Source organism: Alligator mississippiensis, chromosome 4 (assembly GCF_030867095.1).
Source record: "Alligator mississippiensis isolate rAllMis1 chromosome 4, rAllMis1, whole genome shotgun sequence".
NCBI classification, from domain to species: Eukaryota; Metazoa; Chordata; order Crocodylia; family Alligatoridae; genus Alligator; species Alligator mississippiensis.
The window spans coordinates 125593087-125615025 of record NC_081827.1 but is presented as its reverse complement, the minus strand read 5'-3'; the positions used below and the strand labels follow the sequence as shown (position 1 = coordinate 125615025).

General features: G+C 38.5%; 1 protein-coding gene across 19 annotated transcripts in view; it reads right to left on the bottom strand.

Moving 5' to 3' along the window:
- SOX5 (SRY-box transcription factor 5) overlaps positions 1 to 21939 on the bottom strand; it is a 947053-nt gene that overhangs the window by 192761 nt on the left and 732353 nt on the right. For all 19 annotated transcript variants that reach the window (XM_059726572.1, XM_059726578.1, XM_059726573.1 and 16 more), the window contains 2 exons: positions 13946 to 14118; positions 11116 to 11184 (listed from right to left, as the gene is read on the bottom strand). In XM_059726572.1, coding sequence (XP_059582555.1) covers positions 11116 to 11184; positions 13946 to 14118 — 242 coding nt within the window. The remainder of the gene's footprint in view (positions 1 to 11115; positions 11185 to 13945; positions 14119 to 21939) is intronic.

Below are 21939 nucleotides of genomic sequence, written 5' to 3'. Positions count from 1 at the left end.
AAGTTCTTCCTCCTATGCTAGTTCAATGGCAATGCAACTAATTTTTTCTCTTATATTTTTCCTTTATGCCCTGCAAGCATGTATGTGTACATGCAAATGCACACACGTGAGAAGCCCACACATACAGATTATAACCTAAGCCATTAGAAATTTTGATAGTTGATGCTCTCTATAGTCAGTAGTCTTATGATGAAGCCACTTAACAAAAGCCAACAGGAGAGGACACAGAAAGACCTGGCAGATAACAGCAATTGGAGACAGGAGTCTGACTGCTCAGCATGGTAAGTTACTTAGTTATGTTTAAGGCAAAGGTGTTAGAAGTAGAGGAGAGTGGGGCTACTAGCGGTTCTGAAATTAGAGAGAAGATATGGAAGAGGAGGGAAAGGTAGAAAAAAGGCACTGGAAACAAAGGCCTCAGCTGGAACTCTTGTTAGAAATCTAAGTGAAGAGAGACCAAAGGCCAAGGCCTTGTCTGAACAGTGTTGACAACTCTGATGACTGTATTATGAGTCTCATGACGTTTGGTGTTTTTCTTATAGACCTAGCTGCTGGAGTAATGTCAATGCCTTCTTTAACATAAGGTTCTAGCCCTTGTGATCACAGGGAAAGCCGGAAAATATGATCCAGGTTAAGGCTTAAATTCCAAAATGCAAAAAAACAACAACACAAAAACAAAAAAAACCCCAAACACTACAGTTACTATCTTTGAAAACAACCATGATTTTTAAAATAAATCTCATGAGTTCTGAAGATCAGCTTTGTGATTTTTTTAATGCCTTATCTGGAAATATTGGGAGAAGAAAAACCCATCTAACAACTATGCCATACCACTATTGACTCTAAGTGTCAGAAATATAAGTAATCCTCAAAGGGAATTCATAAAATACCTTTGTAGACGAGCCTAAAAACTTCACTTCATAAATCTACTGGATACAAAATATCATGGACTAAGTATAGACATTGGATTTACGGTGCATTACAACCTGCCTGCCATCCAATAACCCCAGGTAACCTCTCTATATTTTACCAGCTACCTTATATCACCAGGTAAATATTCCCCATTTTTCCTTCCCCACCTACCTGTCCCACACCTATTGCCTCCCATCACCTCTCATCCTCACTGCCATGTATTTGCGTTTTCACCTGCATTTTGCATATTGGCTTCTATTCCGTCCAGGAGAACACAAAACACCAGCAGACTCTCCCTATGCCTGAAGAACAGTGTTTGTGCCCAAAAGCTTTACAAAGAACAATTTTTCCAACTACTTAATTGGTTTAATAAAAGATATCACATTTACCCAAAGAACCTTGTCTGCCAGAGGCATAACTAGGAATGTTGGCATTTTGGGCAGAAATGCTGTAGGGTGGGAAAGGAGGGGCACTGAGAGCCAGACAGTGGTGGGGAGTTGGGAAGGGAGGGTGGCAGAGGTGCCAAGTGCTGGAGAATCTTACAGTACATGGGCTTGTGCTCTGGCACAAGCTCCTGCTGGTATGGTGTGGGCTCCATGGGGACCCACACCCCTGACTTCTGGTTATGCTACTGCTAAGTGTAGACAAAGGCAAGTCAAAGTTTTTACTGAGTGAGCTAATCAAGAATTTATGTCAAAACTATAACTAGTTCAAGCAATGCAAATTTCAGCTTTTCCTCATCAGCACTTAGGGCTAGTCCTGGTATGTCTACACCAACTCCTGATAATATACAAGTACAAAAAGGCTCAAAACTGAAGAACAAACTAGTTCATAAAGTGATCCCTGAAGATGTGCTTTGGAACACTGGAGACGAAGAGTCACTGTATACATAAATAGAGGAGCTGATGCATTCCTCCAGCACTGAATTAACTTTCACAATAAGGGAGGAGATTGAGATCTGGAGTTTCTTTTATAGTAAATACATACAGCTTTTGCTACATGTGTGATGACAGAAGGAAAGGATTAGCTCATGCAGACAGACATTGACTTTAGCCTAGATTTTTCTTTTCTACCCGTTCTCCATCTAGCCTCACACTTCTCTTTCTTTCTCTCTTTTTTTCAGATAAGTGAGTTCCCAGAGGTTTTTTCCATGCTCTAGGAACAGACAAGCCTATTCTGATAACTGATAGGACATCAGCTGCAGAGCTTCTGTGAGAAACAATTGTTTAGCCTCTTTGCCGGCAACCTCAGTTGTTTGGGAAAAGGTTGCAAAGTCATGGGAAAAGCTGCAGTGTGACTCCTTCTTGGGCCTGTCTCAGTGAATCCACTATGCCCATGTTTACAAGTTGCAGAAAAACAGCTGTTCCTGGTACATGATGAATGTGGACAAAATGTCCCCAGTATATGAGCCCATTGGGTTTGACTCTGCAATTTCAGCTTGCAGAGACCAGGATTCTTTAAGGCATATCTACACTGGAGAAAAACAAAACTAAAACAGTTTGGCTCAAGAGATGGAGCCTGTTTTAAAAGCATTTTTCAGAGTAGAAGGAAGACACTTTCTCACAGTTTCCTACTAAAGAAGAGCTTGATTCCACTCCTACTGATGTCTATGAGAGTCTCTCCATTGTCTTTAGCAGGGGTTAGAACAGGCCTTTAATTGTGATGGCACAGTTGACTAGGGCAACTTCTTGTCCCTCTCTCTCCCTAACATACATGGAGGACCCTAGCTGCAGAGAATTTATGCTGTCTTGCTCTGCAGAGGGACATGGCCAAAATTCCCAGGATAACTAATATGTAGGACCCATGGGCATTCCTACAGCCCCAAAGCTCTATTAAGACTGTCAGAGTCTCTGCTTGTATGTAGGATTTGACCACCTATAACCCTTTAAAATCAAGGCTTGCAACCATTTAAAAAAAAAAAGAAAAAGGAAAAACCATGAAAAGAAATTTGAGATGAAGCCAAGAGTGAAACTTTGCAACTCCTGGAGGCAGAACTGATACAGACATCAGTAGAATAATAAGAAGTTAAGGAAAAATATCTTTATATCTTTACCTTTCAGTAACAGTGTCTGGTGAGTCCTTTTTACTCAAAATCTTTTGTCAGTGGTACACTGCTGATGTCTGCTTTTCAACCTGCCATTGAACATAATGGAGGATGACACAGACTGGCAGCATAACTGAGACTGTAAGTATGTTGGGGCAAAGAACAGGTCTTTCCAATGACCACATAAATTTAGACTGCCAAGCACATTCTCTTTAATAAGAATAAGCTGCAACTAATGGATTTTTACAACAGCCTCCATAATGCCTACATTTTCTTTTAAACTTGCAAACAAGACAAGCAAAATCTTACTGTTATATTTGACACAAATATAAAGAGAGAATTGTTGCATACAAACTGTACCAAATATCAGAAGCTGACAAGTAATGTGAAAACTAGATAACAGATGCTTGCTCACCTGAACAAATTAAGCAACATGAACCCCCTCAAGGCAAAAACTATGAATGCTTGTGGCAAAACACAATATATAAAGCATTTTGAAATTGGTTTTCTTTTATAAAGTTATGTCAGATGAGACTCAGGCTATAATCTCTTCATTTTTTGTAATATTCTGACAATGACAACTGTGCCATTTCAAACCTGTGCCCTCAAACAAACTCTCTGTCTTAGCTTCCTGAGTCACACTCCCTAAATCTCTCCTACTTTCTACTTAAATGGATGGAAGGTTTGGAATGGAAGTGGCAAAAACAACAACAAAAAAACAAACAAACACACACACACACACACACACACACACAAAAGGAATGGCTGTCACACAGGAAACTCCATGTATTCAAGATTTTATTTCATTCCAAATTGGAGTGAAACTTGAAACTTCAACATTTCACGTGGAAAGGAATATTCTGATTTAGAAGCAGACCAACACTGCTTGTTGGTGGAAAGAAAGCACATAGCTCATGACAAAAAGAAGGGAAACCCCCAGGTTTATGATGAAAGGGGCAGGTTTGGGACTACTACTGAGAGAGTAGCCACTGAACAGCTAGGGATCCCAGCACCCAGGGAAGCCCATGAATCTAGAAGATGGGGGACCATGTTTCTGAAATTCCTTACCAGGGAAGCCTTGGGAGCCAAGCTGCCAAGAAGCTGTGAGTCTGAGAACTGGGATACCTTACCTAGGTCTTCTAGATACTCTGCTTCTAAGCTGGTCCAGTGAGCTAGTAGGAAACCAGGCAAGACTGGAAAACTGTCTGTTAGGCAGGGGTCACTAGGAAAACTCTCTAATTTCTGCTCAAATTTTGTCAAAAGAAACATTCTGTGGAACATTTTGATTTCAGTAAATCTGCATTTTCCAATGGAAAAAGTGCTCTGTCAAAATTTTCAACGAGCTGTAGGAGGAAAAAAAACAAAACAAACCCCATATGTATGCACACTATTAGCAAGAACTCCTCCCTCAACCTCATAATGGAAAAGTGGCCTGTATTCTCACAGATTTCTGTCAAATACCAGACAGTATCCAGAGTTTCAGGTTAAAGACAATATATAGTAATAATAATAAAAAAAAGAAATCTTCCTGTAGAGGCTGGGGTTCTTAGTTTCAAAGCATTCAAAGTACTGCTAATCTCAAGTCTTCTTAGGTCAAACAATGGGCCCAGAAAATCATGAGACTGAATTAAAATTCATGGCTTCTTTTTATTTGCCTTGTCTTTAGCCTTTGGTGTTTCCATTTTCAAAATCTGCCCTGAAACCACTTTGAAAGGGCTGGCAAAGTTTACTCTTTTGAAAAAATAAAACCAAAGGCTTTTGTGTTGTCACATGATCCCAAGAGCTGGGGTTTAAACCCCCACCCCACCCCCAATATTGTGAGACTCACAATAAAATCATGAGAGTTGGCAAAACTGGTTTCACTGCAATTTAGGCTGCACACTTGACCTATTTTATTAACACTGCCCTAACGGAATATGAATTGCCTTATGAATTTTAATAGCAGGTGTTTCATTTTATATATAGTTTCATAAAACTAAAAATTCATCTTTATACAAACAAAAATATTCAAATCCCACCATAGGCTAGATTGTGCCCTTCAGCACAGCTGTGGGCAAGAGGCGAGGTATAAACTGTATAGTCCCTGGGGACACTGTGCTCCAGAGACTCATATGTGAGGCACAGTACTTCCTGCGTTCTTTTCTTCTACTGGGGGAAATACTTTACTACTACAGCTCATTAAGGGCTGTTTGTATCTAACCCCTCAAACACAGCCAGCTCCTCCTACTCTCCACCCAATTGCCTGGGAAGAGAGGGAGGAATCAAGGATTCCCCTGCCCTTATCCCATGGCTAGAAGTGATGCCAACAGCTGTTTCATGGCTGTTTACAGGAGCTAGATTGGGACTTCACCTGTGTGTGGCTGTGGAGGACAAAATCAAACCTAGCTCCATACTTGTAGAGCCCAACAAAGCACTGCTTTGTGCTCACATACTCCCTCCTTCTGCAGCAGAGGCAGCTAAAGGAAATGTTTTTAAGAACAAACCACTGTCATCAGGGCAGCTAGTGCACAAACAAGAGAGCAGACACCCCCTCCTTGCAAAAATACATTTCACTTTCTGCTCCGTTGGAAGTGTAGGTCCAGGCAGTGCACAGTACAAGGACCTGACTAAGGAAAACACCTTTTCATTTTCATCCTCTAAGACAGCATCAAACAAAGAGAGTACATATACCAAAGCTGTGGGTATAGAAAGCAACACTTCTTCATGGTATTATGATCATGTGCTTTTTAAAAGCACATGCAGTCAGAGGTTATCAAACTAATTCTAGAATACCCAGCAAAGAGTATATCTTGTAAAACAGATAAAATTAGTATACTTGCTGTTACATAAGCTGCCAAGACCTTCTTTGAGGTCACACAGCGTCCTATAGCCAGTTTGTAAAGAAAGTTGCACGAAGTGATCGGACCTTTTTTGAAACTTAGGCATTATAATACAGAGACGCGTCTTATTCTCCTGTCTGGCAAATGTCCCCTTCTCTTTGACCAAGAAAGGGTCAGAGGGCATATTTGTCTTCTCAGCTGGAGGCTCATGCTCCAGGTCCATTTTTCTGAATTCAAATGGCAAATATATCTTTCTTCTGCATCATATAAATGGATAATATCATTGAGTTGAACCTATATTTTGTGTTCTAGCTCTCTAAGGAGAAGAGATACCTTGTAATCTTTCCTCACGTTCGTATTGTGTGTATTGGTGATTGTTTGGTAGATGTAGAGAGAAAGACATGTTTCCAAGTTAGTGCACTGAGAGAAAGAAGACATAAATCATTAGGCCAGTCAGGTACTTTTCTTAACCTTAAGGTATTATTATGTTTTCAATACAATATTTCAATAGTTTTTTGTGTAATAATTTATCTGGAATTACTGTAACTAACAAGCTTAGAAAAATTTGGCACAAGTAAAATGAATCCTTTGTCACAAATAAGTTGTGTTCAATTGCATATTAAATTGAATAGTGATCCTAACTTGGTAGAAACTTCTCTATCAATAAATTTAAGGTTTTTTGTTCAAAAACCTCTCTGCCAGAAGAGAGCTAGATTAAATAGAGCAGGGTCAAAGATCTGAACTCCATGGCCACGTCCACATGTGTATGGATGTTTGGCTCCCCAGGCTAACAGTGGCACACTTTGTGCCACTGCTTCTTGCCCCTGGGGAATGCCTGTGCCATGCATCCTCTGGCACACAGCAGGTTACCCCAGGTAGGGTAGGAGAGGCTGGCCCTGCAGCCTTACCTAGGGTCCTGGGGGACTCCTGGGGCTGCAGCAACAGCGATCCTGCTGCTCAGAGCCTAGCTGGCAGCCGCAGCATGGCTCTGGCCAGCAAGGCGCCAGCTTTGGGTGGTGTGCACTGTCTCTGCATGTGCCGCCCCACTTTTTTTGACTCTGGGATTTCCCAGAGTCAAAAAACCCCCATGCTGCTACCTTGCAGCACAGACAACACCTGAATGTGTGGTATGTGGCACTGCAGACGTGTCGGTGGTGCCACCTACTGCATGGCTGCGCTTGTCCGGATGCAGCCCATGTGTGCTTTTGATTTTCATGTCAAAGTTTTGTTTTACTAACCTTACCCTGTTGCAAAACTCACTGACTATTTTAAGCACCCACAGTAGCAATGTGATCAACCTATTGCCTCCAACTCCTCATCTATACGATTTATTTTATTTTGGTCAGGAACTTTTACTTCTGTCATCAGCTGTTTTTTAGGCAACAGAAAGAAAATATTGCCCCTTGCATCATTATTAGCACACATTCTCTATAAAAAAGCTTTAAAAACTTGACCTTACTCCCAGTGAAGTCAGCAGCGGTCTTTCCACCTCTGATTTCACTGGGAGTTAACTGGGGTTTTATGGGCATATGGCGTTGTACTTAAAGCTCTTGAGACTGAACTGTTATATATTGTGCAGTACAGGTTTAACAGAGGCAGCATCACCATAAGCTTTCTTTTACTAATGAAATCTAATCTTTGCTCTGGAGAACCATCTCTAGGAAAATGAGATACAGTATAGTTTCCATACCTGTTCATTCAATCCTGGACTTCTATGACACAACTGCCAAAAAACAAAGGGTGCCAATTCTCATGGGGCATTAGATACATGACACAGAGGCTGCTGGAGAGCGCTAATTAGCACGCTCCAGCAGACTCAATTAATTGAGTCTACTCCACCATGTGCTAATTAGCACACATCAGAACAGAGCTCCATCACATGTATGGGTGCCCATAAAGTTGTGTGTGAAGGAGACATTTGGCATGAAAACCTAGACCAATGACTTCATCAGGTTCAAGTTTTCATCCCAAATCTCTAGAAAGAAACTAAGATAGGTCACCAACTTGCTTCCTAGGCCAGCAACATATATCAGATGGTTAACTTTTATTAACTGCTGACTTAGGTCAAACTTAGACAAGGGATCAAGAGATGAAAGGCTCTATATCTCATCATCAATAATCTGTGTTATCCAGTACCCTGGGTGAAGGCATATTTCATTCTTATCTATAAGTCTCTAAACTTAAAAGGGATAAGGTTGACTTATGCTTGTGCAATTTATTTTTATTCACTGCTTATAAGAAAGCTTTCATCTCACTATTGTTAATCACTAAAGACTTAAAACTAAAGTATATTTTGTCTCTCTCAACACCTATTCCAGTAGGGTATCTAGTACTTAAAAGATTTTTTATTTATTTATTTATTTATTTATTGAAAATACATCAGCCGTTTTTGTTTGTTTCAAAATCCCTCCCTTGGTGCTCATAAAGTATAACAGGAAGGAAAAATGTGCAAAGTTGAGGCCTACCAAACCTAAGACTCCCTTTAGCATAACTTACAATAGATGCTGTGCTATCTCATATGACAAGGCTTGAAAAAGGACTGGTACTTAAAAACAAGCCTCTGAAGGGATAGGGCAAGTTGCTCAGATTGTCTAAGGCAGTGTCATATCATTGATTTCCTTGAAGTTATGCTGTTGCAAAACAGCTGAGACTATGGCCTTTACAGTTTTTGTAGCTGAGGCTGAAGCATTACAGAAAGGTCTCTGCACAAAATTACTGACATTACTGAACTAGTGGAACAGTCATATTAATGTCTACTTACTACACTGATTTGGAATGCTTTATGATCACTCACCTAGATTGTCAGGGATTGTGCCAAGGTTGTACATACATGTAAACTTTAGATATTTCTTCACATGACAAAGTCTAACTCTCCTTTCATTACTCAAGTAAAAATCTAGCCCCAAAAGATTTATATTATTCCAAACGTAGCAGTGTACACACACACACATACACACACACACACACACGTGTGAAAGGAAGATGAAAAGTAACAAAAATGGTGTAACAAGAGATTTGAGTAGTACTACAGAAGGCAGCTGGGCTGGACCCGGATCTAAAGCCTATTGACAATAGTGAGCTTTAGATCAGGACCTGATATTTCTAAATCTATAGTAAGCAGCAACTGAGTAGATGAACAGCGTCTCCCCTGAGGTTTGCCACCTTTGCTTCTACCCCTCCTTCCCTGCCTTGTACCTGCAATTAAACTCCTTATTTAAACAAGGCTGTCACTGCTAAATGGAGATGTCATTGTTCTAACAGGCAGCTTTTGTGGCAGAGCTTCCGACTCAGGGAAGCACCCCAGGTTCTTGAAGTGAGTTAAGTACCCTCAAGGGCTACTAGGCCTGTGTTCCCAGGGGACATCATGCCAGAATCAAGTCCATCCCTGGGTGGTGGCAACTCTACCACCAGGCTAGTGGGTGTGTTCCAGGAAGGGGGTCGGCCAGACGTGAGGTGCCCCCAGGGAAGCACTCGAAGCCTGGGAGGTGGTTGGGCACAGTAAAGTGGGTGGCTCAACGCAGGAGCACCCCCTTCTGGCCTGCCACATAGAGATTTGAGTAGTACTACAAAAGGCAGCTGGGCTGGACCCTGATCTAAAGCCTATTGACCACAATGAGCTTTAGATCAGGACCTGATATTTTTAAATCTACAGTAAGCAGTAACTGGTTAGAGGAACAGTCTCCCCTGAGGATTGCCACCTTTGCTTCTACCCCTCCTTCCCTGCCTTGTACGTGCAATTAAACTTCTTATTTAAACAAGGATGTCACTGCTAAATGGAGATGTCATTGTTCCAACAGGCAGCTTTTACCAGTTCAAATCTTCATCAAAAGAGGATCAGGCCTAAACTAGTCCAAGGGTTTGTCTTGGCTAAAGGAAAAGGTATGTTAGAATGCATTAGGTAATGAATTCTAGCAAACACATTGTAAGACTGTAACCTAGACAAGGAAGTCTAACACTAACATATGCCAGGGAACTAAGCTGAAGCATATAAGAAGTGAGTCCAGCAAACAAAACCTAACAATGCATAGATACACACAGGTAGCTGAGATGCACATTACTATTGGCCCCCAACTTCTCAAGAGCAAGGTAAACCCAGTTGCCTTCTATGATCCTGTAGCACTAGCTCAAAGGACCTGAAATATTTCAGTCTAACATTTATGCTCCATTTGTAACTCCAGCAAAAATTGATAGATTCAAATTAGTTTCTCTGACACCAGGATTTAAAATTTAATTCACAAAAATGCATCTTAATGTTTACTGTTCTTTTTCTGGGCCCAGGCTGACATGATATTTTGAAATAATGTTATGATTCAGAAGTAATGCAGCTTTCTGGGGCTAAGTTCTTCTTTGACTTAAGTACCCTGCAACCTTCCTGACTTCAGTAGGGACACTCAGGGCTTGTCTAAGGGCCAAGCACTGCACTGTATCAGACATGCTTTTATTTGATGAGCATCACTGCATAATACATAAAACCAGCTTTTATGAAGACAGACATGCACCCAAACTGTCCCTAAAGTTCCAAAATATTTTGATTTATGGTGCAGTCATCAAATTGTAGAAATAAGTTACAAGTTTCTGCAAAGTTTTAACTTTTTTCAGAACCAGGAGTTTGGGTTGGGTCTGTAGCTAACTGTCTTAGAAAGTACAGTCAATGACTGCAAACCCGAACTGATGCATACTGGAAAATGAATGAGCAGGAAAAGACTTTTAGCCCTTTAAATGTAACAAGCAGTTGACTTTCAGAGGATACAATTTATAGGAAGGAAGATGTAAAAGTGAGATTTCATGAATATGTGAAACCACATAGGAAGGAAATTTAATACAGCCATAACATTTTAATACAGGGAATAACAACCGTTTTCAATGATTTGTGCCTTCCTCAGTTGTTCTCCAGCACCTTTTGGCTGACTTCTCCATCAAGAAATAGTGTTGTATGTTTCTTATATATAAATGGAGCCCCCTTTAGATTTGCAAATGACTACAAAAAACCAGAGAAAAGAATGGGAGGGGAATCAGTAACCCACTTCCCCACCAACACTGGTAGGCACACTTGTGTATCATGACATACAGATCAAGTCACTGTTCTAGGGCCTGATCCCTCAAACCCTAAGTACAGTCCTCTGAAGTCAATGGTGCTTTCTATCTGTGTAAAATTAATTGTAATAACAAGGGTTTCCACAGAATCATAGAATTTTAGTTTGGTAATATCCTTTCTTATTTCCTGAAATTATACCAAAACCTATCTGTTAGGATTTTTAAAAAGAACAGGACTGTAATGACTGAGGGGAAAAAGGAAAAGAAAAGAACAGAACAGGAATTATGGATAGAGATATGATCTCTGACCTGGATCTGTTGCTGCAGAAGGTTAATTTTGTGTTGCTGTTGCAGGAGCTGTTGCTGTTGTCTTGCAATCTGTGGAAAAATTCATATCAGAAATGTAAGCTATGTATCATTATTCTTGGAATTGGTGCATAGGAATTTTCCACCTCTCTTAGCTCTTTACTCCACTTTATTAAGCTAACGAAGTTGCAGTATGTGGGTGGGAGCAGCCTGGCATGCTAGAAAGGCAGGAGGCGCATACAACCATGGATCGTATTCATGTAAAAGAGAAACTCATGGACAGCACCAGTGAGTATTGAGAGGAGGGAAGATAGGCTACAAGATTCCCTGCCCAATAGGCACTTATGGAAGGCTGTTACCACTGGTGGTAAGGAAAAGAGATCAGCCACTTCTCTCTGCTGGTGTAACACTGAGAGGAAGACATCAAATACGAAGGAAAGGAAAAATGGCAAAGAACAGAATGAACAAACTGTAACAAACTTTTCAAACTTCCACCCTACCTTCCAGTGATTTCCAAGAGCTTTACAAATATGAATCCTAGGAGGAAGGTATTATTATTTATATTTTATAGATGGGGAAATGCAAGCACAGAGAGATTGGTACTTGACTTTAAAAAAAATTACTTAACTTCTCAGTGCCTGAAGTATATACCAAAGCCAGCTTACTATATCATTGCCAGGAACAAAAACCAAGACCTCCACTGCTCATCTCCCACTGAAGTAAATTTATATCAGTTGAGGATCTATGTCCAGGTATCCTCACTCAATGTTTTATGCCTTTTCCTCCAGGGACACAGCTGATAAAGTGACCGGGGTTCTACTCTGACCAATTTTTACTAATAAAGGGTAGAGAGATCTCAAATAACTGAAAGGGAACAACCCTTTTTTACTCCCCTAGCCCCTCAGATCTAAAAAGCATTCATTTTCTTTTTAAAATTCCACAAGTTTTGTTACAGCTATCAAAACAGCTCCACTGTTGTGAACAGCTAAGAGAGCACTGCTATCATTACTAGAAGGACTATTCTTTCCCCTGTGACATGTGTGCAGAATTTGTGTTTATGGTAATTACACACACTTACTGAGGATAGAACTGATGAGGCTCTCCCCTCAAATAAATTTTTAATTTCCACTACTAAACTAACACCATAAGAAACACCTACTAGTAATGAATTTGATAGCCTGAGGGAAGGGGAAAAAAGTTCCCAGTGCTTATGGAATGTATCTCTAAATGATCAAAAATAATTTTGTTTATATATTTTTGAATCAGATTACTCCAGTTTGTACATAATACAGAAGTGCAAACAAAATTCTAAATGAGAAAAAAATTCTTCTGTCCCATGAGACTGTTTTATTACTGCCTTTTTTTCTACTCTGCGTTTTCTCATTCAGACTATTTAGTGGCACTAAAACAATAGTGACCTCAGCAGGTAAAAGTAGACTGGAAATAGCTCCTGCTGGATGTTTCTGGGCGAGAGAATCAGTTGTGCCTCCCTACCCATGTCTGGGTAATAGCATCAGTGTGAAATCACCACTCATTTAATCGATTATTCATTTCTCCTGCTATTCCCTATAAACCCTTTTGTTAAGTGGGACACTAGGATTAAGGGATGGGTCTCTTCAGAGCAGCTCAGGCAAAATATACAGTGTTAAAGGTAAGATTTTAAATGACCAAGAACTGGAAAATACAAAGACATAGCTCCTGAGGACAGCATAACACCATGCATAATGCAGTGATTTTATTATATGTTGTCAAAAGGTGTATATTGCAATATACATGAACGTGGGAGAACAGTGTAAATGTGGCAAAAATGAATTCCCAGTCTTGTCTGAGTTTCATACAAGTCACAAGATTTTTTGCTTTTTTATGTAAGCTCTTTTTTCTTACATAAGAAAGAGCTGGAATTGATCAAACATTTGTATAAATGCATTGCTTCCCTATGTTAATGCACATATGGAATATCTAATGCCATGAAATACATTCAAAACCATTTATTTAACGTACAAAGATCTAAAGACATAAAGTCACATGGGTAACTGTGTTAGGAGACCAGCACTCAGTATACATTTAGAAAATGTTAAGCCACATCTCTAATTATTTTTTGTATTCATGCAAAACTGCACATACATTCACGTGCATTTGCTTTTGATATACCTGTATATATAAACCACATTAGGAAATATGGCATTCTCCATGAAAAGGCTTACATGTCATATGTTATGTCATATGTTAGAATTGTTCAAGTGAGAAGACAAGTTTGCACTTGAAAAGTGTAGGTGTATATACTTATAAGTGTTGATTTTTAGCACTTAAAGGGAAGTCTTTTAAAAGGGAAAAACATTATGTTATGTTGTTCAGTGGTTTTGTTTTACATATTTACATACTTATTTACTTCTATCCAAACTTGGCACATGTCCTACTCTGTGTCACTATATAATCTGAAGGCCAAATTTTGCTGTCATACATTCAGCATTGCTGCTTTCAAGTGGCACTGGCAGAAATCTACTCTGGAGGGCTTAACTTGCTCACTTATTTGCACTTATAAATATAAAGACATCTTGGAGGGGATTTTTTCACAGCCCCCATGTTATGGGCAATTATTTTAAAAGAAACAAAATACAATTTTTACCACTGCAAAAGTAAAGTAATGTGCCAAAATTTTTCTAAAATTTTCTAAAATTTTCTAATCCAACTTTTCACACCCAGAAAAACAAAAGAAAAATTACTTCTGGGCTGAGAACAAACTTGAGGAATTTTAGGCCCCAAAGTACATCATTGGAAAGTTAAAACTACTGGACAGGGACTTCCAATTAGAGTCGCTATAATAATCACTCACCTGTTCTTGTTGCTGTTTAGCTAGCTCCATTTGTTGGCGTTGTTTCTCAATTTGTGACGCAGCCAGTTTCTTCTGTTCATCGTGAGCTGCCAGCAACTGCTCCCGTAAACTGGTCAGCTGATTGATCATACCCATAAGCTGCCTTTCTTTCTCAGCTAGGCTTTCTGGAGTCCCTGGGCATTAGATGGTGAAGAAAGGTAAAGAGAAGAGAGGGAAATGATTTCTGGGTAATTTTTACATGGCACTCTCAGTATAAGCAGAGTTTTGGTAAAATTTATATTGCATTACATATTGCATTGTTCTGCATCTGAAACAACTAGGGCCTTTCACTCCACAGAAATGTGAGACAAGAAGGATAGTTTTCTGATGAAGATACTGAATTGGGACTGGAGATCTGCAGTCAACCCTTTCCCACACTTTCGCTTTGTTGCCTATCCAGTAGAATTGATAGAAAAAAAACCGAAGAAAGCATTTTGTGAGAAGTTTCCACATTTCAAAGTTGCTTATATTTATTGAGATCAAAATCAACTAATTAAAAATAAAATTTCCACCAGTTTTTTGTCAAAAACTCTTATCAAGATCAGATATTGGCATATCCAGTTCACACAGACCTTGTTATTGTGCAAGGTGGGTACTATCATTCCTATTTTACAAACGGCAGCTTTGAAGCACAGAAGCTTTCTCTCCATTACATTTATTTTCTTTAACATTCTCATCATTAGCACTACAGACTGGAGCAGCTGCCAGCATAATAGCTACTGCATCATCCAGATCTGCTCTGATTAGGATTAGATGGTACAATAGTTAAAATGTCAGTAGCTGCTACCGCTGTTGCTACCCACTGATAAGAATTCATAAGAACAAGAGTCTAGTGTAGACACAGCAATGAGGTTGAGTGAGTTAATCCCAGCTGAGTCTCTATGTTATATTTTACTCTCACTGAATTTCTATTACGTACAAGTCCACTAGAAGGAAGTTCCCTTTCAGAAACAGACTTTAGCTAGGATCATCTAATATTTTCCTGAAAAAGATCCTTCTTTTACCAGAAAGAGGAAAAATAAAGGTATAATTTGGAATAGCATGGAAAAAGCCCCACACACCACACAAATATCAAAATATATGAAGCAAAAGCTACACATAAAAATGTCACTGTTCTATCAGCCTAGGCTCTTTTTCTATGAATTTTGAAGACAAAAAAAACACCCGATAGCTAATCCACTAGCAACAAAAGCCCCTTCCCTTAAAAAACCAAACAAACCAGCCCCTCATGAAGTCCCTTCCCAAGAAACTTGAGAAAACATGTAAGACTTCTGTCTAGATGCCTCCTCCTACAAGCAGTCTACTTTGGGACAGCCCTGCCACAAACCCTTCTCAAACATGAGAAGTGGGCTGCTGCCAATGTCACCAGTGCTCTCCAAATCCAAAGAAAAAAAAGAAAAACTGGCGACTATGCTAAACATGCTCATAGCCAACTATCAGTCAGACCTGGAAAAGAGCTATTGGTAATAGCTCATTTAGTCCATCCTCCCCTCCCCCCTGTGCCAGTGCAGGGCTGTTCCCTACAACAGATTTATTAGAGTATTCTAGACTGGATTTAAATATCTCAAATGGTAAGTCAGCCACCACTTCCTTTGTAAGATTATCACCTGGACTAATAGATGTCACTCTTATGTATATTTGCTTGATATTTAGTCTAATTCACATTTACTTGATTTCATCTCAATACTCCCAGGAACAGTCTTTTTTGCTACGTTGACCAACTCCAAACCTTTCAAGTCCTTATAGACAGTTGTATGCATCCAGGAAGAACAGGTAAGGTCAAACTTTCAGTATAGAAGTAATGTCACAGGTTTGAATGTATTAAGATACCCAAGATCTATAGGAATAGGATCTCGCTCTATAATAAGAGAGCTATGACTGTATTCTCAAAAACTAACAAAAAGCCTGTGGGTAAGATGGCAATGTTCTTTGGGTAAATCTATTATCTTTTATTAGACCAACTAAAATAGTTGGAAAAATGCAGATAAGATGGAAATTTGAGAGATGAAACAGAAATGTAGGACTTTCCAACTGTATTGTTAAAACCCATGAGAAGAAATAGAATCCTATGGTAAAATAACAACAGTGGGGGAGAAAACACTTTTAATTTACAATTTACATTTTCAAACATTAGAGACAGAGCACTTTAAGAAATGAATTTGTTGCCTGAACATGCAATTAGTTTGAAGTGTCTATTATAACTTCATCCTGCCCTCTACACACCACACCTAGGTGTTTTGCAAAAAAATGTGCAGTTTTCAACACAGTAGAACTGAAATTATCCTAAAAGACAATTCCAGACCTGCTATCTGCAAATAAATGTTTAATATTTTATACCATTGATAAAGCTTATTTAATAATTACCATTTGATTTTTATAGAACCATTGGCAAATACTCAATGCTTTGCTAACACTGCAGAAATTGAAACTGTTAAAACACTGAAGAATGTTATTAAAAAGCTTTAAAATAAAAATATTTGCTCTGTCTGTGTGTGTGTGTGTGTGTGTGTGTGTGTGTGTGCGCGTGTGTGTGTGTGTAAGAGAGAGAGCCAGAGAGAGAGAGAGAGAGAAGAATATTTAGCTAGTTCTTAACTAGGGACAGGAGAGAATAAATACCTGTCAAGTAGTTTATTTGATAAATATGGTGACATGTTAAAGATATTCAAATAATATTAGTTGATTGGCTAAGTTTGGAGTTGTATGGTACCTTTCAGATGAGACTTATAAGGCAGCCAGAAATCTTTAAACCTTACACCTCTAGGAGGCAGAAAAATGTTTCCATATGTAAAAATTGATGCACAGATAGTTTGTATGGTCAACTCAGGGGCAGAACAGGGACCTAGAAGTGCTGACACTTAGTTCTGTATTCTAAATCACTGATGGCACTGAGCCACAGACCTCCACTAAAACTGTCAGTGTTGTCACATGGATTGCTAACGAGAAACATTTGCCTAACTTCAGCACATATTATACACCTTTTTGAACTACCTCTTAATATTATTTACTTACTGAGGAACAAGAAAGTTCTCCCTAAGAGAAAAGGACTGCTTTATTTAAGATGAAAGAGTAATTTGAAAATTACAGTTTCAGAGCTTGGTTTTAGGTAGCCATGCTCAAAGAATCAGAGCAAGGCAGGGAACCTAGGTTCTCTTTTTCAGTTCTGCCACTAACTCGCTGTGGGCCTGGAGAGAAAAGAAGATAACACATTTCTATGACTCATTTTTTTCATCAGGCTATATTGTTACTTCTGTTTTACAGAAACCTCTGAGATGAAAAGGGATGCTATATGTACTACCATTTATTATTATTTTTAATAGTTTTATCACCAACATGTTTTTTAAAGTATTGGGTATAAGAGGAAAACAGGAAAGTGCAGCTATGCATAAAGCTGAAAAGGGTAGAGTTAAACTTCCTCAAACGTTACAAAAACGTTTCAACACAGTTTGTGTTAGGGCATTCTTTGTTTTATTCAAGCCATTTAATGCATCATTAAAGGCAATACTGAAGGGTGAACAGCTAGCCAAATTAGCTTGAAATCTAGACTGGAATAATGATGAAAACCAAAATAGAGACCATGGCATATTTTGCACTATTTTAACAACTCTCATTCATATAATGTCATATAACGCTTCATTCATATAATGAATGGATATCACAACATATTTTACACCAGACATTTATAGCAGTGATCAGGCAAAAGCTTTAGGTGATGACCAAAATGTCCCCCATTATTTATTTAATTATCCTGTGAATTTAGGGAACTATTTACCATTTCTGTACCCATTTCTAGACATGGCACAAAGCTAAAACTGTTCACCTTCAGTTAAAAACCAGTAAGTGCTACATATGTGAACTCTCATGCTGCCTTTAAAAGTAACCAAGACATTCATCCAAATTATTGTTCAGAGTCGAAATACAAGCAGTGCTCTCTGGTCAATGGGAAGAGCTTTTCAACTTTGGAGAAACTGCTCACAGAATTCTAACCAGATTTAGAACCGATTCAGGTAAAGTGACTTTAAAAGTTAGCTGTCGATATAATTTAAACAGGGCTCCTGGCGCCCTGAACTATGGCTATTAAACCTGTTTAAAGTCCTACTGTCTCTGTAACTGGGTGTAACACCCACTAATTGCTCTAATGTACATACCTGTTCTGCTGGTCATGTAAAATGCATGAAAACAGAAAAGATGATGCTTCATCTTATTGCTGCTATCGTCTACCAAACTGCAACATGAGGTGATCCAAACTGTTGAATGCCACCTTATTTAATATTGCTTCCAAATCACTAAACTTAATTCCAGTTTTTACAGCTATATAAATACTCTTACAGACCAAAATTTGTGTCAATATTATACTTACCTATTCTAACAACTATGCAGGGAGAGACATTTTAAAGGCATTATTCTAGGGAATCCTTATACATTTCCATGATTGCCAAGACTAGTAAAGCTGGTAGTAATGTTGGGAAACTTAAGATAGGCAGACACTGATTTCAGATGCCATTTTTAGCAGTTTGCCTCTTAAACTTTTAGAACTAGTCTAGTTGAAATGAAATAAATGTGATTGTGGCTATTCATTATTCATATGGTTTCAGTGCTTTGAGTCTATACCATGGCCTAGTGATTAGGAAATAACAAGAAAAAGAAAAAGAAAAAAGAAATGGTCCATTATGGAAGTGTACAAGTAGACAATGAGCTAGACCACTTCACACAGGTATTGAGGAAGGAGGAAAGGGAGAGTGGACTACATCAATGACTGCCTCTAAAATTGCACTTAATTACCATCAAATCCACTACAAATGGCAGGGTGCATTTCATGCTTAACAAAGCTTTTTTTACCACCAGACCACCTGCTTTTCAGGATATATTGCCCTAGATGGGCATATTGTTTTGATTGTCCTTTACCACTGCAATAGCAAAATGTGGATATTCTGTAACAAACTTATCAAAACAATCCATGCCGCATAAGCATCAGCATACATCCCATGACTTGAGGCAGCAAATGACCACAGGAAAGATGCTTTCCAGACTCATCAATTTATTCTCTTCTGGCATGAAGTGGGATTAGGAACAAAATGTATTTGTAGACCCAGACACAATGAACATGCAACAGTCACAGCAGGCAGCAGTAATGAGAGACTCAAATTAGTGTTGTTATGTGTGGTCAAACTAGATTCAAACTAAACTGACATTACCAAAATTGTATTTAAGTACAATTTTTTCTTTCTTTCTTCCTTTCTTTCTTTTAGTGTACAATAAATCATTGCATCTTTTCAGTTCTGAACCACAGTCTCAGACTCGTGGTGACACTAACATTTTAAAATAACCATTAGAATGAGGACACCAATATGACCAAGTGACACAGAGTATGCAAATGAAGGAAAGAGACCCTGGAACATTCGTCCAAAACAGAACAAACAGAACACAGAGAAATTGCTTTAAACACCACAGCAGCAGCAATCCTTTATTTTAATCTATTTAAGAGAAGGAGGACACAACTCAGGAATTGGGACAGCCATGAATTTTTGACAGACAACAAAATTTGAAGCCTTAGTTGCTGACTGTCAAATGTTCAGATTTTTTTGGCCTCACCCAGCTAACTTCTGAGACATTACATGATGAACAGTGGGTAGGAAGAGCTAGAGAATGCTTCAGCATGGTTTTGGATAATCTCTATGACATTGTTAGATTAAATAACTCTGAATGTTATCAATCAGAGGTACAGGAAAAAAACAGTACAGACAGTTAAACTTATCCCCTGAGTCAGTTTACTATCAAAGTAATTACCTAAATAGCTTTTGAATCATCAGCATCTGTCTTTCAAAGAAAAATCAAAGAAAACAATGTGCTAGTGTAAAGCCCAGCAGACAGAATGATATTGTATTCTGTTCATATCATAAACTACAGTTATTATAAAACATCTTGTGTATACAAGATTTTGACTGAGAAAAAATACATTAAATGGAAATAAGAAGTATTTCAAGTTGCTCTACATATTTCAAATGGTGCCAAGATGCAATGAAATGATACTTAACTCATGCAGTATAGAACACTTTTCATTTTCAAAGCACTTTAAAACATTTAGTGTTTGAGATCTAGTGCGTTTGAGATTTAGTGAATGAGATCCCCTCAATGACCCGGGCAGGATGCCAAGCTTTATTACCCATTTTTAAGTATGGGGAAACTGAGGCTCCAAGGTGAAATTACTTGCCTTAGTTCATCTTCTAACTTTTATGCACCATAAGCAGTCATATTGCTGGTCAAGTGATGTCAATAGCAAAACTCTCATGGGCTTCATAGGGGCTATGATTTTACCATCAGCTTTAACAAGAGTCTTCATGGTGTATCATACAGTATAAGCATGTTTTTAAATCTTTCCTACGTGAGGGGCAAATATTATATAACTTAGAATACGATCTAAGGGGCTACTGTTAAAACCCTATCTGCACTACAAAAGTAATCAAACCTGGAAAACAGGCTACCACACAGTTGTCCCTTAACCTGGATACAATATTGTTAAAATAGTGAGATCACAACCGTCCTCCATAAACCATTTAAAACCTGGGACATATGTCTGATGGTTTAGCTAAATTATGTGTTTTGCAGTGAGATGGGCTATTAGATTAGGCACAACATTTTACCAAATTTGAAAATAAAAAATTGAAAAAAGTAATGAGGGGGAAGTCTATCAAACTGAATAGCTTATTGTCCCACAGTCCTTGTAATGGCCACACTTCCCATAGTATCAACAGGAATGATATTTAAATAAAGCCTCCAGGGCTGAAACTCCTTTATACTTTTACTACTTTCTTTTTTCAAACCATGCTTCTTTTTTTCAATTTAAATTTCCACTTGCAGCACCTAACACTGGAATGTAGTGTCATTTTGTTCTCGACTGTAACCTGGAGAGTGGAATAGACAAATTGTCTAATTTTGTTCTCTAAACTCAGAAGAATTAAAAACAAACTAATACCATGCAATTCAAGATGCAAGTTAGATTTTTTTTCTTTACATTTTACTAGTAACAAATAGGGATTAAAAAAATCCAGGTACAATTCTGTACTGACATACATTTAAGTTAATGGAACGTAAGTGCACATAGTCAAAGTCAACTTCCCATTTGATGCCCAACTCTATCTTGATCACGGTCTGTTTAAAATTACAGCCCTAAAACTTGGTATTTATTTTAAAGATGAATAATCTCCCTTTTATATACCCATGGAATTGCCACTGACGTCAACAGGAATTCTATATGCAGGGCACTGGGGAGTTTATGTTATGTTCTTTCAGGAAATGTGGTCTGATAAACAGAACTATCTGGCTGAGGTAAGTACAGAATTTAAACATTTCTTTTGTCTTGTCTTGAGCCAGAGATTTTTAGCATTTATTCCTAGGTGGTGATAATATGGATTAATGCTATATTAGCGAGTGCGTGTGTGTGTCTGTGGGCATTTGTGCACTTGCACTTAACCCTTGAATGCTATGGAAGTAGCTACAGCAAGGGTTTACTGTGAGCTGGTGTGCTGCTTATCAAGCCAGTAAATCTTTGTGGTTTCCAGGACAGTTTGAAAACCAGCATCTTTCATAAAACATTTAATCCAACTGTACTATACCATGACCAACATCACTTCCAGCTACATATCTTGCTAAATTAATTGACTCCATCTGATGGATTGTGAAATCAGCTTAATAAAAGGAAACATTCTGGTTGTTTCTTAATAGGTAAGCCATAGCTTTAAAATATTATGTTAGTCTACCTATAGTGTATTGTATTCTGCAGTGTTGTGTACTGACAAATAAAGCATGATCTTTTATGGAATAACAACCTAAAAGGTGGATATTTATCCTTATTTGAGAATATATCCTGACTGAAGCTTTCAGTGGAGGATGTGTCAAAAAGAACTAAAACATTTGATGAACAATTATCATCTTTTCCTATTGTTACTCTCAAAAGTGAA